Source organism: Chiloscyllium plagiosum, unplaced genomic scaffold (genome assembly GCF_037043375.1).
Source record: "Chiloscyllium plagiosum isolate Xiang-an unplaced genomic scaffold, Cpla_swu_hap1 HiC_scaffold_10, whole genome shotgun sequence".
NCBI classification, from domain to species: domain Eukaryota; kingdom Metazoa; phylum Chordata; class Chondrichthyes; order Orectolobiformes; family Hemiscylliidae; genus Chiloscyllium; species Chiloscyllium plagiosum.
The window spans coordinates 74,275,066-74,296,441 of record NW_028270148.1 but is presented as its reverse complement, the minus strand read 5'-3'; the positions used below and the strand labels follow the sequence as shown (position 1 = coordinate 74,296,441).

The following is a 21,376-nucleotide window of genomic DNA, read 5'->3' as shown; positions in this document are numbered from 1 at the left end:
TCTTAAATGCCCTGCTTTGTTGTCTCCCTGTACCTCTAACCAATGTACAATACCTTTATTATTTTGTCACAGTCTCCCACCTTATTATTCATACTCTCAATAAGGCACATTCATAAATTTTTAAATGGCACAATGGGTTGCAAATTCAAGTTATTTATGAATAACAGTGCTTTCAACAACTATCCCTGTGGAGCACCACTTCATATATTTTGCCAGTAACTATCCTTAATCTTCTCCTCTTGGTTTTCTACTTGCAATGGGAGATGAAATCTTGACAACTCCCTTACCACAACCTCCACTACCGAGAATACAATGGTGATTGTTTCATGGGAACTCAATCACCTTCAAGTTCCCTTCTAAGTCTCTCTCAATCCATTTAATCAGAAGTCAAATTACACCAGGTTATAGTCCAACAGGTTTATTTGAAATCATGAGCTTTCAAAGCGTTGCTCCTTCATTAGGTGAAGTCACTAAATAATGATATATTGATGATAACGTGGCTGCATCAATTTCCAGCACTCCTTTTCAAAGATCGGGGGGAAAAAAAAAAGAGTACCCCCAACAAACAAAAAAAAAGTGATTAAAGAAGGCAGATCATCAAAATTCAAGAGCAACTAGATTAGATTAGATTACATTACAGTATGGAAACAGGCCCTTCGGCCCAACAAGTCCACACCGACCCGCCGAAGCGAAACCCACCCATACCCCTACATTTACCCCCATACCTAACACTACGGGCAATTTTGCATGGCCAATTCACCTGACCTGCACATCTTTCGACTGTGGGAGGAAACCGGAGCACCCGGAGGAAACCCACGCAGACACTGGGAGAATGTGCAAACTCCACACAGTCAATCGCCTGAGGCGGGAATTGAACCCGGGTCTCTGGCGCTGCTAACCACTGTGCCACCGTGCCGCCCACAACTAGGAATGCGTAATCAAAGTTGGCCTGGTCAATAATGTCCATACATAGAGGATTATTTTTAAAATGTGCGCGATGTGTTTACTGATTGTTTTGGCTGGTTCCATTTCACAAAAACAACCAATCAAAAATACCTTTCTCTTTAGGAGATTTTTTACTAATCAGATTTTCCAAAAGAAAGGGATGACTGCCATCACAATATTTCTTATCTGATCAAACCCAAGTCATCTGCTCAAAAGAAGAGCACAGGATCTACAATAGCAACTTGGACTAAGTCATTTTTTTTAGATTACTTTACAGTGTGGAAACAGGCCCTTCGGCCCAACAAGTCCACACCGACCCGCCGAAGCGTAACCCACCCATACCCCTACATTTACCCCTTACCTGACACTGCGGGCAATTTAGCATGGCCAATTCACCTGACCTGCACATCTTTGGACTGTGGGAGGAAACCGGAGCACCCGGAGGAAACCCTCGCAGACACGGGGAGAACGTGCAAACTCCACACAGTCAGTCGCCTGAGGCGGGAATTGAACCCCGGGTCTCTGGCGCTGCGAGGCAGCACATCATGAGTAGCAATCGAGGAAATGCAAACCCAACACAAATCTGTAAGCAATGATGTGGGTGGATTTATGGTCAAATTATGAGAACAGATTCCAAATCAGCTGACTTACCGCTTGTGAGAAAGTCAATTATCTTGTCCTGCTTTAGATAGCTACACTTTCTAACTCTAGATCAGAGTTTTTTTAGGTTGAAAACCCAAACATTTACCCACAATTGACAGTTTATGACAAGACTAGCTACATAACCAATAAATTTATACTCTAGGAAATTAGCTAAATGCTTGACCTGCTTGCCCTGATAGGCTACAAATATTCTATATCCCAAAAATCAGAAGGTAATTTTACAGTTAATTATAATTCACAGATTTTTAGGTTAGTGGCTACTTTGATGTTTCAAACTGTGTTGTGTAGAACATGCAGCATGAATAGGCATCAATATCTTAAATGTTTTCCAACACTGGCATTTAAATCAAGTAAAATGAGTACTTTCAAGGATGTTAACTAGCTTTTTTTAATGAGTAATGAAGATATATCATGCACCATTTCAATTTACTCTTATACAACAATTTAATATGGCCTATAGAGCCTAGATGAAGTTAGAATTTCCTGATAAAAATCTATTAATGTTTGATGTCGATTCTTGGGACATAGAGACATGGTTACTACCAACTGAGATCAGTGCATATCATTTCAATAAATGACTTTACTCATAATAGAGGTTTTCCAAATATGAAGAACTTGTATGCTACAGTAATCAGAATTACATTAATACAAAATAGAAGTATTTCTAACACGTGGAAATCTTAAATTAATACTTAGAAAAACTTTTCTTTGAAAACAAATTTAAGTAACAAAGAAACAAAAAGCTAAAATCTTCTATTTTCCCTCAAGGATAAAAATAACACAAAGCTTTTAACAAGCAATCTTGACAATCAAAAATACTCAATAACAACTTGAACACGCTAGTTTTTCAGGAGTCACAAGACTCATTAAAGTTCAAGACTAAACCTCAAAGCTAGCTAATTCAGCTGCAACAATTTAATTCCTAAAACTGAAATGATCATTTTTTTGCTCAATGAAATAATTAGGTTCTAAGCCAAATGAGAAGAGTTTTCCAGTTTTAAAAGTGTGTCATATCGGACTTAAACATTAACTCTGTTTTGCTCCTCACTGATGCGGTGAGATCTGATGAATTTCGCCAGCATTTTATTCTTATTTCAGATATCCAGCATTTGCAGTATTTCACTTTGAACGCGAGGAAAAAGTTTCTTCGGTGACTGGAATAGTTCAATGTATTTTATGATCTCATTGCATGCACTAACCAAAGCAATTACTGGCCATCAAAATATCACATGTAACTGGGAGTAACTGCTGACAGATTGCAAATGTAGAAACATGAATCAAATACACAACAGGATACTTTGACATTCCAAGTCAAACATTTAAATATAATTTCATATTAGTCAAGGTGACCTTAAAATTCACTCGCAGTATTATAGTATGTAGCATTAAATGTAAATAATTTACTCTGTTTTCATTAAAGTGTGCCTGAAGTCCATTTGAATTCCTTCGAACCCTTAGAGCTTCAAGTACAAACGCTTACCTGTTGCTGTTGGGGTTGGTACCTCTGCTGTGCTTGTTGCATGTATGAAGATTGTTGTTGCTGCTGCTGCTGATTATAGTAAGGCTGTTGGCCCTGTTGGCAGTAACCAGTCATACCCTGCTGACTATATTGAGGGGGCATCTGAAGGAAGAGAGAGATTTCCATGAGACAGGTGAATTAACTAAGTAGAATCAAGCTTGCACGTGCATCATTTTAACCTACACAAAAAAATTGTACTATTTGCAAGTGTTTAAAACCCTAAACTATAAATTACGATTGTTGCTGCTTCATTAAATTTCAAATATCATGTGATTCTAAAGTCACGTTATACATTTCTCCAACATTTATTTAACCTTTGTCAGAAAATGCACAATCTGGAAGCCTACAATATTCTAAATAGAGTACTCTACTAAAATCTTTAAAATCAAAACTTAGTTTTCAATCAGCTTTTGGACTACAATCCAAAATCGCCAATATAAAGGAAATAATTATCCTTTCCCACCTTTTCTTGTCTGGCAGAAGGCAAGATATTTTCTCTCTCAATAGGATAAATTGCACGAAACTCAAAAAATCCCTCTGGCAAGTACGAAATGATTCGTACCTGTTGTTTTCCTGCAGCATGAAAATTAACTGCTCACGCGTACAACCTTATAACATTTAGAAAACAATATGAATGGCCCACAGCTGAGCCAAATCACGACAGGAGATTTAGAAGTCAAGTTTACTGAGTTGACAAATTCCTCTGATTAATTTAGCAGACTGCATTCTACTAGTCGGTTCTGTACTTCAACAGATGATTTGGTCACAACAACAAGTTTTACACTCCTTGTCATTTAATTGTACAGGAGCCAAAGTTCACAAAACAAAAACTTGTACTCTCTTCAAATGGATAACGAGAGATTGGATAATGAATATAAAGTTAGTTTTTGAATAGCAGAGGAAAGTTTCTCAGTAGCATTTATTAACTTCATTAAAAATCTAATCATATCTCAATAAAACAAGTTGCAATTATTTCAAGGATTTTTACTACAAGACTAATAGCATAAAAGACCTTGAGTTCAAAAGGATACTTCAACATTGTACTTTTTGCAGAAGCACAGACAGCAACCTCAGCTTTCTGCATCTAACTTGTACACGTACAGACTCCAGAAATTGTTGTCAGATTCAGAGGAGTAATGGCAAAGGAACCCTGACAATTTTGTGGTTATCATTACCACAAAATCAGGGTAAGAGCATTTAACTGTGTAGGTTCACATCAGAATCTTCTCGAAATTCTACAAAGACCTGAAAAGGATCCCTCGCTGATAAAGCTAACTCTGTGCTCAATGAAATCAAAGTTATGGTGGACTTTGCAGAATTAACAATTTAGCTAAATAATCTATTATAGAATAATGCCAATTGATATTTTTGTATTAATATCTGAGGTTGTGCTCCAAGCGTACATTTCAGATGATAATGAAATATACCCTTGGACTACACATAGCTGGACTATTTTATATATGGGCCCTTCTTTCCTGCCTATTTATATACTACATCAAATACAATGTATTGTTCCCCCTCTGCATACTCCCCACCTCACATTTTCAAACTGCAGTAATTGCTCCTAATTAACTTATTCCTATTAAATCAACCTTCTTCAATTGAGTGTTGCACCCTGTTAGCTTGGATAGATTTCAGATACAAATTGTGTTCATTCCAACCCACTAACAAATACATAGAAACATAGAAAACAGGAGCATCAGTAGGCAACTCAGTTCTGGGTGTCTGCCTGTTCATTATAATTATAGCTAATCATCCTACTCAATAGCTTGATTCCACTTATGTCCCATATTCTTTGATCCTGTTAGTCCCAAGTGCTATATCCAGGTCCTACTTGAAACAAGTCAAGATTAGAGTGGTGCTGGAAAAGCACAGCAGTTCAGGCAGCATCAGAGGAGCAGAAGACCTTCATCCTTCCTGATTAAGGGTTTTTGCCCAAAACGTTGATTTTCCTACTCCTCGGATGCTGCCTGACCTGCTGTGCTTTTCCAGCACCATCTCCAGCAACTGCAGTCCTCAATTTTGTCTTCTTGAAATGAGCTTACAATAAGTATATCCTATTCCTTTTTGAATTAAATTATGAAATGAATTCTCCATTACCCTACTAAAATAGTATATTTTGAGTGTGGGAGACTGAAGAAAATTAGGACAAAAGCATTACTTATGTAAAGTTAAAAATGTTTAAAAATACAGTTCTAGCTAAATATCACGTGTTTCAGTGTCTTTATTATAGTAATATGTTTGATTCAGTTTCATGTGAAAACTTCAAATGGAGAAACAGAGAAACAAACAATTTTGCTGGATTTGCAAGCAGTCTAAACAGCTATTATTGACAGCTAAGAGGCAAATATGCTTCAAAAATGCATTCAGATTTCACAGTTCAAAAATAGGATTGGAAATTCCGAGCTTTCAACAATTGACCTTTTTTTCTTCAAACAAGCCTCATTCATTGCTGAAAATCTAATTTACTGTACTTGATACAGAATCATACCACTGCCTAGCATAAGAACTTGCAGCAAGATTATACAATTCAGCCTCTTGAGACTGTTCTGCCATTTGATACAATCATGGCTGAACTCAACTCAGCCTCAACCCCACTTTCCTGCCTGCTCTACAAAACCCTTCAGCTCATTACTAATGTAAAAATCTATCTTCTCCTTAATTTACTCAACATCCTGGTATCTACCACACTCTGGCATTTAGCTGTACAATTTCTCCAAGTAGATAGTATCATTGGTCCATCTACAACTGATCTCCAAGAACCGGTAACCAATGAACACAGTCCACCGATTTCTCAGCAACAAAACCAAACAAGCAGACAAAACGTGTCCAGACATCCTAACCACTCTCCCCTACATCAAAGACATCTTGGAGATGACTGCCAGACTACTCAGACCTCTTGGCATCACGATAGCTCACAAACCCACCAACACACTAAAACAGCAGCTAATGAACTGGAAAGACCCCATACAGACAAGCCAAACTAATGTCATTTACAAAATATCTTACAAGAACTGTACCAAACACTACATTAGACAAACAGGCAGAAAACTAGCCACCAGGACACATGAACACCAACTAGTCACTCTTGCTAATATCCTTATATACAGATGAGGAAGGACACCACTTCAACTGGGACAACATATCCATCCTAGGACAAGCCAAATAGATACATGCATGAGAATTACGAGAAGGATGGCATTCCAACCGGAACTCTATCAACAAACACATCGACCTGCTCCCATTTACCATCCTCTGAGAAAAAGATGAGGAAATGACATCACCAACCCAAGGAAACCTAGTCACAAACATAAAGCGGGTCACTAACACCTGTGTTTCACCGAAGGCTCACTGATGATGTTACCTACTATGGTGACAAAACATCTGAAAATGAACCTTCAAGCTCAGTTAGCAAACTTACATCCAGAATCTCAACTGGAGCTACAAATCTTCTCAAAACTCACAAATTTGACCATGTTTGCAGAAGAGAAACAGAGGGATAAAAGGATTCCATCTAATTAAGATGTGTAATTCAAAAGTATTGTGGCATTACAGCCACCATAATAATATCAAGTCTCTTTCTCCATTCAACAAGATAAATTATTCATTTCATCTTCCAGGATTATTTAATGCATTTATTCAATTAGACTTTGTCATTTTCTATACTTTACAAACAGTCAGTACTATAAAGAATTTATTTAGGTACAAAAGAAAAGGGAGAGTACAAAGAAAAAGTAACGATTACTCCGATTTATCATAGAATTGCCATTCGGGTTGACATCAATTACATCAAACTTCAGTTACAGTAGAGTACGTTTGCAAAATATGTTTTTCCCCCCGCAACTACAGCCATTCATCACATTTTGATGTAATGCTTGCAAGAGTTGCAATTAAACCAAGTTTGAACAGGAAGTTAGATTCACTGATTCGTAATGGTGAGAAATAGCGCTTCTTTTCAATGAGATTGCTGATATTCCTGAAGAAAGGGCGGTCTGTTCCATGCCCTGAAGCAGCAAAGACGAAGTGACTTGTTACAGCAGAAAAAGCAGCCAATTTCCAGACTGTCATATGTTTTTAACGAGTATAAACTGGACAACAATTAAGCGCAACACATTCCATATAATTGATCTACTAAACTATTTTTAAGATGTGCATTCCGGCACCCACCACATAAATGCATTCTTGAAGCTCTGATGTTGAATGCAACCTCAATAAACATGAAACCAGCTATCACAGAATAGAATCATAGAATCCCTACAGTGTGGCAACAGGCCCTTCGACCCAAGTCCACACCAATCCTCCGAAGAGTAACCCACCCAGGCCCATTCGCCTACTCTATTATTTACCCCTGACTAAAGTACCTAACCTTACACATGCCTGAACACTATGGGCAATTTAGTATGGCCAATTCACCTAATCAGCACATCTTCACATTGTGGGAGGAAACCAGACCACCCGGAAGAAACCCACGCAGACACAGGAGATTGTGCAAACTCCACACAGATAGCAACCCAAGGCTGGAATCAAACCCACGTCTTGGCGCTGTGAGGCAGCAGTGCTAACTACTGAGCCACCATTTGAAAGTTCCAGAAGTCACTCAAAGTTGGCCCAGTAAATTTATCTCATGAGTAGTTAAATGGGTAGGTCAATCCTTTGTTAATTTGCCTCCAGCCAGGACAATGGTAAGACAACCGATCTCAGTATCCATGGTGGTAAGATTAATATTAGAATTCTCAATTCTATTCAATGTCAATCATTCCACAGTAGTAAGAGTGAATTTGGCCTCAGAATGAGCAAAGAATCAGAAGTCAGCTGCAGTTCCCACACCACTTTCAAATCACCTGATAAATGCTATGGCCAAAGTCCAAAATTAACACTAGGACTTTGGAAGGGACATCTAAGGATCCAGGTAGCTAGATATAACCGATTGCAATAGTGCTATTACAGCTTACCAGTTTGTCAAATGTGAGATGCTCATGTACCACAGATGAATTATTTACACTTTTTAATTCAGTGCTACATTATGAAATGCTTATTTGGATTCATCATGAGTGATACTCATCCCTGGGAGAAAGTTGAGGACTGCAGATGCTGGAGATCAGAGCTGAAAAATGTGTTGTTGGAAAAGCACAGCAGGTCAGGCAGCATCAAAGGAGCAGGAGAATTGACGTTTCGGGCATAAGCCCTTCTACTCATCCCTCTCAATAATACAGCTGAGTGGGAGCATCATTACCTAGTTCCATTCCCAACTATCCAACTGTGGCAAAAAGTCACTTGTAATTGCTTGTTTCTACACTGTAAGCTCACGTGCCCAGGGATCTGCCTTTAGTCCCATACTCATGTGTGTGCTGCCCTTCAGTAAAATCATCCAAAAACACATCAAGTTTCATATGTATGCTGATCGTATTAATTCAATTACCTGCTGAAAACCCCATTTACACCTTTACTATCTCCAGTCCTGACTATTCTAAGAATACTCCTCTTCTTGACTTCAGTTTTGTAACCTCCATAAACATTAACACATCTGCAATGTACTCATTTCCTAATTTGTACTAAATCCTATTTAGCTGGCATTTGTGCCCACTAAACAACTATAGCTCACAGTACAGCAATGGACATAAGCAATTCAAGACACCATTACCTCAAGGATAATTAGGGCAATAAAACCTGGTATTGTGAAAATCTGGCCTCTTGTGCATCCCCGATTTCAATCATCCAATCATTGGCAACTACACCCTCAACTACCATATCCTAAGCTCTATAGGAATATTCTCCTTTAAGATTCTTTACTACTCCAAATTCCTAAAGTTGTTCCAAAAGTGTACCTCTTTTGGTCACATGTTCTAATACTTCTTCAAAATTGTTGTCAACACATTGGGATGTTTAATTAGGTTAAAAACACTATATAAAATACAAGCTGTTAGACTTTCTGGCAATTGCATTTACCAATCCAATTATTTCAGATTTGTTTGAAACAAATCTCTGATCATATTGTGGGATCATGTTCAAATAACAATCGAAACAGGTGAGTGGCGAAAATAGGCTCTTTTATTCAGCAATCACAGCACAAGTTCCAGGCAGCAATAGAATCCCAAAATACAGTTCTTACAAAAGCCCCTTTATACACAGTTCTTACATATATTAAAATTCTATGACTATAGTGTTACTTTTTTAAAAAAAATCTATAGAACACAAAGGTTTGAGGGACTTCTGTCCTGGGAGATAGGAGATGGGTTAAAATGTGCTAAATGCTGGCTGCTACTTCTGATGGGATTAAGAGTGTCTGTCCAGTCTGCTTGCATTATTAACAGGCTTTTGTCCTTTTGTATTTTAAGTTAGTAAATATTAGTAAAAATACTTGGCCTATATGCTCGAAACAAATTAAAATTTGTACCTATACTAAATAAAAGCATACAGGATATTAAACTGATTACTGCAGCTGGGTTGCGAGATCTGTTTACTATTTGCCAGTGAGAGTTTCATTCATTCATGCAATTTCATGGAAGTGCTGTTTTGTTGGTTCGTTTCTTAAAGGGATAATAGACCAGTTAAAAGGTATTTCACAGGTACATACTAATTGGGGAATCTATTCAGGTCCAGGAGATGGTTGGTTAGAGCTGATTTATATTATAAATGTTTCGTGAAGACTAGATGGTGATGGCATTGTTCTGTATGTTACACTTATTCAGAGGTAAACACTGCTTGTAGCAAGGGCTGATAAGATGCGAAAATACAGTAATGAATTTTGAAAGGGTTGTTTTGATTTGAAAGGGTTGTTTTAAATTTGGATGTAAAATATACTACAGAACTGCAGTTTGATGAATGAATGAAACCGTGTTATAGTAATCAACGGGTTAATAAAGGATTATGAATGAGTGAACAGGAACCTGGTATTAATGAATACAGCGAGCTGGTGAGTGAGCTAATACAGGTAACCTAAAATACAATATCAATGTAACGTATAATAGCTTTTTACAATTAAAAACAGTTAGGATGAAACAAAATAGCTACTGCAATTGTAATTTTGCAAGTAACAAAATCAGTAATATAAATATTTTCAGAGAAATCTAAGTTCCCCAAAACCCAGCTGGCCCAGCGGTGAGAAAACTTTCATGACTGTTACTTTATTCCATGGCTGGATGTAGATGAAAAATGAATTTTCACTAAAATGACATCCCATAGACACAGTGCTAGAAAAGAACAAAATAAAAATCTGCAGCTTTAAATTAACAGTTCACTACAAGTGAATGGCTTGTAGAATTCTTACTTTGAGGTAATTGACCTATATTTTTGTTGTCAAAGTTTTTCAAATAAACAATCATTGCTAAATATAGTCAAGTCAGAAGAGCTTGAATTTATGTAGTATTTTAATGTAACAAAAATCAAGACTTCATATACAATAAGTACATGAGAAATGAAACAATTTTCCAAACATTATTACATACACAAACTAAATAATACTCATAATTCAGCCTGCAATAACAAAGTATTCCCAAAGTGAATAATTGATTTTTTTTAAAAAGAAAACATTTAACTGTAAGCTCTCTAGTACAGAATACTGTATTTGAAATCAAGGTTTTTCTGGAATTTTCTGGATTCTAAAATAATTTTGGAATGGCTCAGTACAAGGATGACCACCTGATGTAAAAGCATACCAAAGACATAATACCAAAAGTAGAATTAAAACCTGAAAGTGGATCTTTTCAAAACTGTTCACTTGAAAATTTGGACTGATGAATGCAGAAGGGTCCAGGACAACAATCAACATAAGGAGTCAGAAGCAGACCAGCCAAGGAAGCAAGCAAGCAAGCAGAATAGCAAGTGAAGTGCTAGATGAGCAAGGGAAATGCCAAGTGAAACAGTGAATGGTACTTTGGTATTGGAGAGCTGGGCACTAAGGATGTCAAGCAGAGCTTTAAGGAGAGTGAGGGTGGTGACAGCTCCTTGGGCATCAGCTTTTTCTATTCATTCATGAGATGTGGGCATCACTAGCTAGACCAGCATTTACTACACATCTTAAATTGCCCTGATGGCAGTTAAGAGTCAACCACATTGCTTTGGGTTTGGAGTCGCAAGGAGGCCAGGCCAGGTGAAGATGGCAGATTTCCTTCCATAAGGGACATTAGTGAACCAGATGGGGCTTTTTTTGACAACTGACAATGGTTTCACAGTCACCATTGGACTATTAATTCAAGATTGTTATTAAATTCAAATTCTAGCATTTGCTTTGGCAGAATTCAAAACCGGGTCCCCAGAACACTACCCGAGTCTCTGGATTAATAGGCGAGCGATAATACCACTAGATTATCGTCTGCCAATATAACTAATTTTGCTTTGTGGGACAATGATTCATTAATGATTAACAAAGCAGCCATGTTAAATTTAATCTGCAATAAATTGTGAAATGTCAATTTGAAACTGGAACTCCCCAGGGAAGGCTGAGGCAACATTGTCAAAGAGTTCGCACATCAAGAGAAAGGCTTGGTTCTTGAATCAATCCAGACAATCTGCAGATTTGGCTACCAGAGAGAGGAACAAAAAATCTCTCCCTTTCTAGATATTTTCTAATCATAGTTTCTATCTGTTCAGAGATGCTTCCAGTCACTTCTAGAGCAGGTGAGACTCGAACCTAGGCCTGCTGGCCCTGAGGTATAGACACTACTACTGCACCGCAAGAGGCCTAAATATTTTCAACTTAACCTGCTCAGGGATAGAACATAGAAAAATACAGCGCAGTACAGGCCCCTTGGCCCTCGATGTTGCGCCGATCCAAGCCCACCTAACCTACACTAGCCCACTATCCTCCATATGCCTATCCAATGCCCGTTTAAATGCCCATAAAGAGGGAGAGTCCACCACTGCTAATGGCAGGGCATTCCATGAACTCACGACTCGCTGAGTAAAGAATCTACCCCTAACATCTGTCCTATACCTACCATCCCTTAATTTAAAGCTATGCCCCCTCGTAATAGCTGACTCCATACGTGGAAAAAGGTTCTCACGGTCAACCCTATCTAAACCCCTAATCATCTTGTACACCTCTATCAAGTCACCCCTAAACCTTCTTTTCTCCAATGAAAACAGCCCCAAGTGCCTCAGCCTTTCCTCATACGATCTTCCTACCATACCAGGCAACATCCTGGTAAACCTCCTCTGCACCCGTTCCAGTGCCTCCACATCCTTCCTATAGTATGGCGACCAAAACTGCACACAATACTCCAGATGCGGCCGCACCAGAGTCTTATATAACTGTAACATGATCTCAGGTCTCCGGAACTCAATTCCTCTACCAATAAAAGCCAGTACGCCATATGCCTTCTTCACCGCACTATTTACCTGGGTGGCAACTTTCAAAGATCTGTGTACATGGACACCAAGATCCCTCTGCTCATCCACACTACCAAGTATCCGACCATTAGCCCAGTACCCCGTCTTCTTGTTACTCTTACCAAAGTGAATCACCTCACACTTACCTACATTGAACTCCATTTGCCACCTTTCTGCCCAGCTCTGCAGCTTATCTATATCCCCCAGTAACCTGACACATCCTTCCTCACTGTCTACAACTCCACCGACTTTCGTATCATCCGCAAACTTGCTCACTCAACCTTCTAGCCCCTCCTCCAGGTCACTTATAAAAATGACAAACAGCAATGGTCCCAAAACAGATCCTTGCGGAACACCGCGAGTAACTGCACTCCAAGATGAACCTTTACCATCAACTACTACCCTCTGTCTTCTTCCAGCCAGCCAATTCCTAATCCAAACCTCCAACTCACCCTCAATGCCATACCTCTGTATTTTTTGCAGTAGCCTACCATGGGGAACCTTATCAAACGCCTTACTAAAATCCATATACACTACATCTACCGCTTTCCCCTCATCCACCTCCTTAGTCACCTTCTCAAAGAATTCAATAAGGTTTGTGAGGCACGACCTGCCCTTCACAAAACCATGCTGACTATCCTTGATCACATTATTCCTATCCAGATGTTCATAAATCCTATCCCTTACAATTCTCTCTACGACTTTGCCCACAACAGAAGTGAGACCCACCGGCCTATAGTTACTAGGGTTATCCCTACTCCCCTTCTTGAACAAGGGAACCACATTTGCTATCCTCCAGTCTTCTGGCACTATTCCTGTAGACAACGAGGACATAAAAATCAAGGCCAATGGCTCTGCAATCTCCTCCCTTGCTTCCCAGAGAATCTGAGGATAAATGCCATCAGGCCCAGGGGACTTATCTATTTTCACCCTTTCCAGAATTTCCAACACCTCTTCCCTACATACCTCAAAGCCGCCCATTCTAATTAATTGTGACTCAGTATTCACATTGGCAACAATGTCCTGTTCCTGAGTGAATACTGATGAAAAGTATTCATTCAGTGTCTCCCCAATCTCTTCAGCCTCCACACGCAACTTCCCACTAATATCCTTGACTGGACCTATTCCTACCCTAGTCATTCTTTTATTTCTGACATACCTATAGAAAGCCTTTGGGTTTTCCCTAATCCTACCAACTAAGGACTTTTCATGTCCCCTCCTTGCTGCTCTTAGCTCTCTCTTCAGATCCTTCCTGGCTACCTTATAACTCTCAATCGCCCCAATTGAACCTTCACGCCTCATCTTTACATAGGCCGCCCTCTTCCCTTTAACAAGGGATTCCAATTCCTTATTAAAACACAGCTCCCTCACACGACCCTTTCCTTCCTGCCTGACAGGTACATACTTATCAAGGACACTCAATAGTTGCTCCTTGAACAAGCTCCACATATCAATTGCGCCCTTCCCTTGAAGCCTACTTTTCCAAGCCACGCATCCTAAGTCGTGCCTCACCGCATCATAATTTCCCTGCCCCCAGCTATAACTCTTGCCCTGCAGTGCACACTTATCCCTCTCCATCACTAGAGTAAAAGTCACCGAATTGTGGGCACTGTCCCCAAAGTGCTCACCTACCTCTAATTCTAACACCTGGCCTGGTTCGTTACCCAGAACCAAATCCAGTATGGCCTCACCTCTTGTTGGCCTGTCTACATATTGTGTCAGGAAACCCTCCTGCACACATTGGACAAACACCGACCCATCTAACGAACTCGAGCTATAGCTTTCCCAGTCAATATCTGGAAAGTTAAAGTCCCCCATAACAACCACCCTATTACTTTCACTCTTCTCCTGAATCATCCTCGCAATCCTTTCTTCTACGTCTCTAGGACTATTAGGAGGCCTGTAGAAAACTCCTAACAGGGTGACCCTCACCTTTCCTATTCCTATTCCTAACCTCAGCCCAAACTACCTCAGATGGCGAGTCTTCATCCATCGTCCTTTCCACCGCTGTAATACTATCTTTGACAAGCAATGCCACACCTCCCCCTCTTTTAACCCCACCTCTGACCCTACTAAAACATTTAAATCCTGAAACCTGCAACAGCCAATCCTGTCCCTGTTCTACCCATGTCTCCGTAATAGCCACAACATCGAAATCCCAGGTACCAACCCACGCTGCAAGTTCACCTACCTTATTTCGTATACTTCTTGCATTGAAGTATACACACTTCAAGCCACTTTCCTGTTTACAGGCACCCTCCTTTGAGATTGATGCCATGTTCCTAACCTCCCTACACTCCAGGTCCTGCACCTTAAAGCTACAGTCTGGGTTCCCATGCCCCTGAAGAGTTAGTTTAAATCCCCCCCCCCCAAGAGCACGAGCAAACCTCCCCCCAAGGATACTGGTGCCCCTCAGGTTCAGGTGTAGACCATCCTGTTTATAGAGGTCCCACCTTCCCCAGAAAGAACCCCAGTTATCCAGATACCGGAATCCCTCCCTCCTGCACCATCCCTGTAGCCACGCATTTAACTGTTCTCTCTCCCTATTCCTCGACTCTCTTATCACGTGGCATGGGTAACAAACCAGAGACAACAACTCTGTTTGTTCTAACTCTGAGCTTCCAACCTAGCTCCCTGAAAGCCTGCTTAACATCCTCAGCCCTTTTCCTACTTATGTCGTTGGTGCCAATGTGGACCACGACTTCGGGCTGTTCCCCCTCCCCCTTAAGGACCCGGAAAATACGATCAGACGTCACGTACTCTTGCACCTGGGAGGCAACATATCAAACGTGAGTCTCTCTCGCCCCCACAAAACCGCCTGTCTGTGCCCCGAACTATCGAGTCCCCAATAACTATTGCTCTGCTCTTCTCCACCCTTCCCTTTTGAGCAACGGGGACAGGCTCTGTGCTAGAGGCCTGAACCCCATTGCTTACCCCTGGTAAGTCCCCCCCCCCCACAAGTATCCAAAACAGTATACTTGTTCTTGAGGGGAACAGCCGCAGGGGTCCCTGCACTGGCTGCTTCCTCCCAGTCCCCCTCACTGTCACCCATCTGTCAACAATCTTTGGAGTTACTACTTCCCTAAAGCTCCGATCTATGACCCCTTCTGCCTCCCGAATGATCCTAAGTTCATCCAACTCCAGCTCCAGTTCCCTAACATGGTCTTGGAAGAGCTGGAGATGGGTGCACTTCCTGCAAGTGTAATCAGCAGGGACGAACATGGCATCCCTCACCTCAAACATGTTGCAAGAGGAACATTGCACTGCCTTCACTGCCATCCCTCTAAAAGTAACCTTTTAAAAAAAAACTAGGTCTAATGAATGGAACAAGCAAAATGCAGCACTTACCTACTTACCACAACGGGTCTTATTATTAGGTTAGAGGAGGAGGGCGGGTGGGAGGCACTACCTCTGTCGTGCCTCAGGTTCCTCTCCTGCGCGCTTTTATAGGGGGAAAAAAAACCTACCCAGGTAAACTTGCGCTACACCAGCTTCCGGGTCCGCTCCGCACATTTTTTTAAAAAAAACTTTCAAATTTAAACCGTTAAACAAACGTCACAGAGCCTTCTAGCAGCCACTGCCAAACAGCCCTTACCTGCTCTGCTGAGAGAGTGAGGCCTAGGCCTTGGAGCTGCGCATACCTCTCCCTTATTGCCCAGAGCTAGGAACATGAGCCACAACCGGCCACAACAGCCCTCCTTCTCCTTTTAGATATTTTCGAACTAAACTTCAACCTAAAAGCTCAACAAGTCAACTTCACCTTGAATCATACACATTTAAAACCTGGGAGGTAGTGGGGAGAGCGAAACAAGCTACATTAAATTCTCAGTTCACTGATAATGCTGCGAACACACTTGGTGGCAACTTGAAGATACACAGTTACCTTAGTTCTTTCCTGAATGTGTATGCTCACCATCTGTTTCTCTCAAACTATTTTCCAATGCAACAATTTTAATATATATAGGGTGATCCACGGGTCCAGTTATCACAGTTTCAGTTACCCGCGGCCCGACCATATTACATGGAACGTTCCAGAACCAGGATATGCTACCAGGGAGGTAAATTTCCCAATTAAATGAATGAGTTCGCTACTATCTGCTGTAGGCCTTGGAACGTATCTTCCACAGGCACTGAGCACCTCCGTCAACATCCTCTTCCCACAAAAAAAACAATTTCTCATTTCCAGCATGTGCAAAGTACTAGCAAAGTTCAAGCCTGACAACATCGTGGGGGAGACAAACACAGTCAGACTGGATTACGTAAAACTTTAAATGTTTCTCACTTCAGATGCTGCTAGACCGAAGTTTCTCCAGCACTTTGCTTTTATTCAACTTGTCTCCCTACAGTAATCAAGTGCTCAACCCATTCACCCACCTCCCCACAGACAGTAATCAGCCCCTCTCTTCCCACATACACTAACATACATCAGTCAGTCTCTTCCCATTACCCACATACACAAAGTGTAATTAGATATGCCCTCATATCCTGCTCATACATATACGTGACAGAAGTCAGCCCTCCTCCCAGCAAACCCAGCTTTGTACTCAATCCCTCTCCACTTTTTATCTAGTTGCCAATGCTTACAATTCAGAGTTTCCAGACCAAGGTACAGAACTTTGCAGCCAAGAGTAGAAACACAACAAAGTTTTAAGCCGTTACTCATTTTTCCAGCTCAGCCCCTTATCTCATGGTTCGTTCCAATGTTAAAACACATCAGTCACCATTTTATGCTTGCTTGGCATTTGTTGCAGTGCTTTAAGTGTCTGGTCCAAGAATTGTGAAGTCACCTGGAACGATAAACTCTAGATAGCCAGTGTTTTGGATTCAACATTTCCAACTTGAGAGATTATAAAGGACTGCAACTTTTAATGTCAGTTGTTATTTAAAAGCAATTATCATAATTGTTATAGTATTCACCCTACAGTTCAGTAGTTCTCCAGGTGCTACAGAAATATAAAAGAGTCATAGAGATGTACAGCATGCAAACAGACCCTTCAGTCCAACCCGTCCATGCTGACCAAATATCCCAAACCAATCTAGTCCCACCTGCCAGCACCCAACCCATATCCCTCGAAACCCTTCCTATTCATATACCCATCCAGATGCCTTTTAAATTTTGCAATGGTACTAACCTCCACCACATCCTCTGGCAGCTCATTCCACACATGCACCATCCTCTGCATGAAAAAGTTGTCCCTTAGGTCTCTTTTACATCTTTCCCCTCTCACCCTAAACCTAAACCTGCCCTCTAGTTCTAGACTCCCCCATCCCAGGGAAAAGATCTTGTCTATTTATCCTATCCATGCCCCTCATAATTTTATAAACCTCTATGAGGTCACCCCTCAGCCTCCGACGTGCCAGGGAAAACAGCCCCAGCCTATTCAACCTCTCCCTATAGCTCAAATCCTCCAACCTGGTAACATCCTTGTAAATCTTTTCCAAATTGTAAATCCTTTCAAGTTCCACAACATCCTTCCATAAGGAAGGAGACCAGAATTGCACACAATAATCCAAAAGTGGCCTAACCAATGTCCTGTACAGCTGCAACATGACCTCCCAATGAGAAACAACACGAAGGTAAAGCATAGAATTAAAGCAGCGAAATAGTGTCAGAAATAAATAATCAAATTTACAAAAGTAAAATGTATCAGGTAAAATAGCTTAAACAAAGGTTTCAAGCTTTGCTGAGAAAAGCAGAAAGTCCAGCTCTGTGCAAAAACAAGTTTAGGCAGTTGCAAAACTTAAAATGAGTTATTAAGGTGGCCCAGAAACCGCAGTGGAAAGGAACATATTGACAGATCACTTCAAACACATACGAGAAAAGACAATAGGAGTTTGGATTGAGTTTACTGATCAAGCATGTGAAGTGGAAATGGTGAAGAATGGGTTTAAGACATGAAAGACAGTCAGTAATCAGGTTTAGATAAGGATATGAGGTGATGGGCATGTGGCCAAACTTTAGGGGATACCAGCAATTAGTGACATCACCCAAGTCAATACAGTCACAAGGGCAGCTTTTTGTTATCGCTACTCGAGATCACAAAATCAGTATTATGATTAAACGATCACAGTCAGCAAAAGACTGACATAAGTTTGTCATAAACACAACAGGAATGTGATGAGGACATAGTGTTCATCAGCAGACGTTTGATTGACATGTTGATTGGGTAGAAACTGTATAAGTACTGAAGATTGTGAGTGCCACTTTGGAGTAGTCCAAGGGAGCACTTGGTTGGTAAGTGCCAGTAACACTACTCTGCTGAGGTTCTAGAACCTCTACTTAGACTAGGGCTTGGTGACTTGTAAATTTGTAACTGTGATGCTGTATTAAATAATGAAGGTTTAAGACATTTCGTCCCCTGTCTAGGTGACATCCTCAGTGCTTGGAAGCCTCCTGAGAAGCGCTTCTGTGATGTTTCCTCCGGCATTTATAGTGGTTTGAATCTGCCGCTTCCGGTTGTCAGTTCCAGCTGTCTGTTGCAGTGGTCGGTATATTGGGTCCAGGTCTATGTGCTTATTGATTGAATCTGTGGATGAGTGCCATGCCTCTGGGAATTCCCTGGCTGTTCTCTGTTTGGCTTGTCCTATAATAGTAGTGTTGTCCCAGTCAAATTCATGTTGCTTGTCATGTGCATGTGTGGCTACTAAGAATAGCTGGTCGTGTCGTTTCGTGGCTAGCTGGTGTTCATGGATGCGAATACCTGATGAAGGGTTTTGCCCGAAACGTCGATTTTACTGCTCCTCGGATGCTGCCTGAACTGCTGTGCTTTTCCAGCACCACTCTAATCTAGACTCTGGTTTCCAGCATCTGCAGTCATTGTTTCTACCCAGTTTAGAATTGTGTCTATTCATGAAACCAGAAATAAGATCAATTACTTACCAGTTAAAATTTTCATCGTTTGTGTCATCGCTCACATGCACATCTTCCTGAACTACACTGAAAACACACAACTGTAAAGCCCTTGCTCTGCAAACAAACTGGAAGTTACAAAAGATTTTTACCATTATAATCCAAAGGAGACAGCTCATTAAGGGGTCATCAAACCAGTCTGTCAGTCAGCATTTGCAAACAGTACGGTACATACATGTTCAGCGAGTAGCTAATCTACCTCAGCTTTCTCTTTAGGATCCCATCATCAGTTATCAGTCTTTGCCAAGTGAATTCATTCCCCATGATTTAAGTAAATAGCATTTGTAACATCTGGTACATGAGCTATCAGCTATGCCTTTTTCCCTGCTGTAGAACTGAAGATTGTTGCTCCGGACCCAGTTACATCCATGGTCAAACCATTCCAGTACACCTACAACACTAACATCTATCCAACAACTTGGAAAATTGCCCAGATATCCTCTGTTCACAAAACCAAGACAAATCCTGTAATACCAACCAATCAGTCTACTGCCAACCTAGAAAGGTTTGGAATATGATATTTACAATGCTACTAAGTGGCATTTACTCAGCAATAACCTCTACCTCTACCAATGCTTAGCTTGGTTTATGCCAGGGACATGCAACTCCAGACTTCACTGCAACATTAGTCCTAACCTGGTCAAAAGAATCAAAAGACATCCAAAGCTCTAATAAAACTGAAATCAATGGGCAGCTGGGAGTGCCCATCCACTTGTTTTGGTCAGCTCGCATAAACAAATATAGCTGTGAGCATTAAAAGATCAATATTTATAGTTCCAAGATATCACAGCAAGTGTATTTCAGAGCAGTGTCATCGATACTAACATCTTTAGCTGCTTCAACAACCTTCCCTCCATCATAAGATCAGCAGTGGGAATGCTCATTGAAGTTTAGGGTACCATTCACAACACCTCAAAAACTGGAGCAGACTGTTCGAGCACAAAATGAGATTTGGACAATGTTCAAGTTTGAGTTTTGTACAAATCAGTGCAGAAATAACAATCAACAAGAGAGAAGGTAACTGCCACCTCCTAACACTCAACAGCATTTCATTACTGAATCTTCTGCCACTAACACCCTGGAGGTTACTACTGATCAGAAACTGAAAACACTATCAATATTGCAGCTAAAGAGCTGGCCAGAAGCTATGAATTTTGTACTAACTCACCTCACAACTTCTCTAAGTCTGTCCACAATCTACAAGGCAGGTGAATGCAGTTATAAACAAAGTTCAATACAATTCAGTAAAAGCAGATTTTGATCCATACACCATCTACATCTTTAAACATTTACTCGTTCCAACATCAAGAACGCTTGTAGCAGTCTGCGTCATCCATCAAGATACCCTGCAACAACTCATCAAAACTGTTTCAACAGCACATCTGAAAGCTGAAAAAGCTACAATCTAGAAGGAAAGGGGAGGTGTATGCGTACACCACGAGCTGCAAGATCCCCATTAAGGCTACACAGGATCCTGATTTGGAACTACAATCACCATTCCTTCACTATGTCTGGGAGGAAAAGCACTGAAACTCCATTCTTAACAACACTGATGCACCAACATCACTTGGACAGCAGCAGTTCAAGATGGCAGCTCAACACAACCTTGAAGAGCAATTTGGGCTGGGCTGATCAGTAATGCTCACAGCCAAAGAATAAAACAAAATCTAACTTTTTCCAGTGGGATAGTAAACCCCATAAATGTGATCACCAGTCTTCTGCTTTTATTGAAAAATCAGTATTTGATGGGATTCAGAACTGATCTATCCCTAGTAATCGGTGTACTTTTTATTGCCTCTAAATATTTATTTCATGAGTTATTACAAAACATTGACATTATTTGTTAGTTCCTAATAATTTCAGCAGTTAAAATTCAATAAGCAAACATGAAAAGTACTGAAGCTTGCCACTTGATTACCAAAACACAGCACTTTACCCCTGACTTCAAAGCAAACCAAAACCTGTTCTGGCCATATGACCTGTCTTTTTTTTAGTTTCCATACGCATGGTTT

The 21,376-nt window shown here is 40.6% G+C and overlaps 1 protein-coding gene across 16 annotated transcripts in view; it reads right to left on the bottom strand.

Annotated features, from left to right (window-relative positions):
• The window catches only part of arid1b (AT-rich interaction domain 1B), a 620,676-nt gene that overhangs the window by 417,414 nt on the left and 181,886 nt on the right, over nucleotides 1-21,376 (bottom strand). For all 16 annotated transcript variants that reach the window (XM_087991455.1, XM_087991461.1, XM_087991456.1 and 13 more), the window contains exon 3: nucleotides 3,089-3,229. In XM_087991455.1, the coding sequence (XP_087847581.1) occupies nucleotides 3,089-3,229 (141 nt within the window). The remainder of the gene's footprint in view (nucleotides 1-3,088; nucleotides 3,230-21,376) is intronic.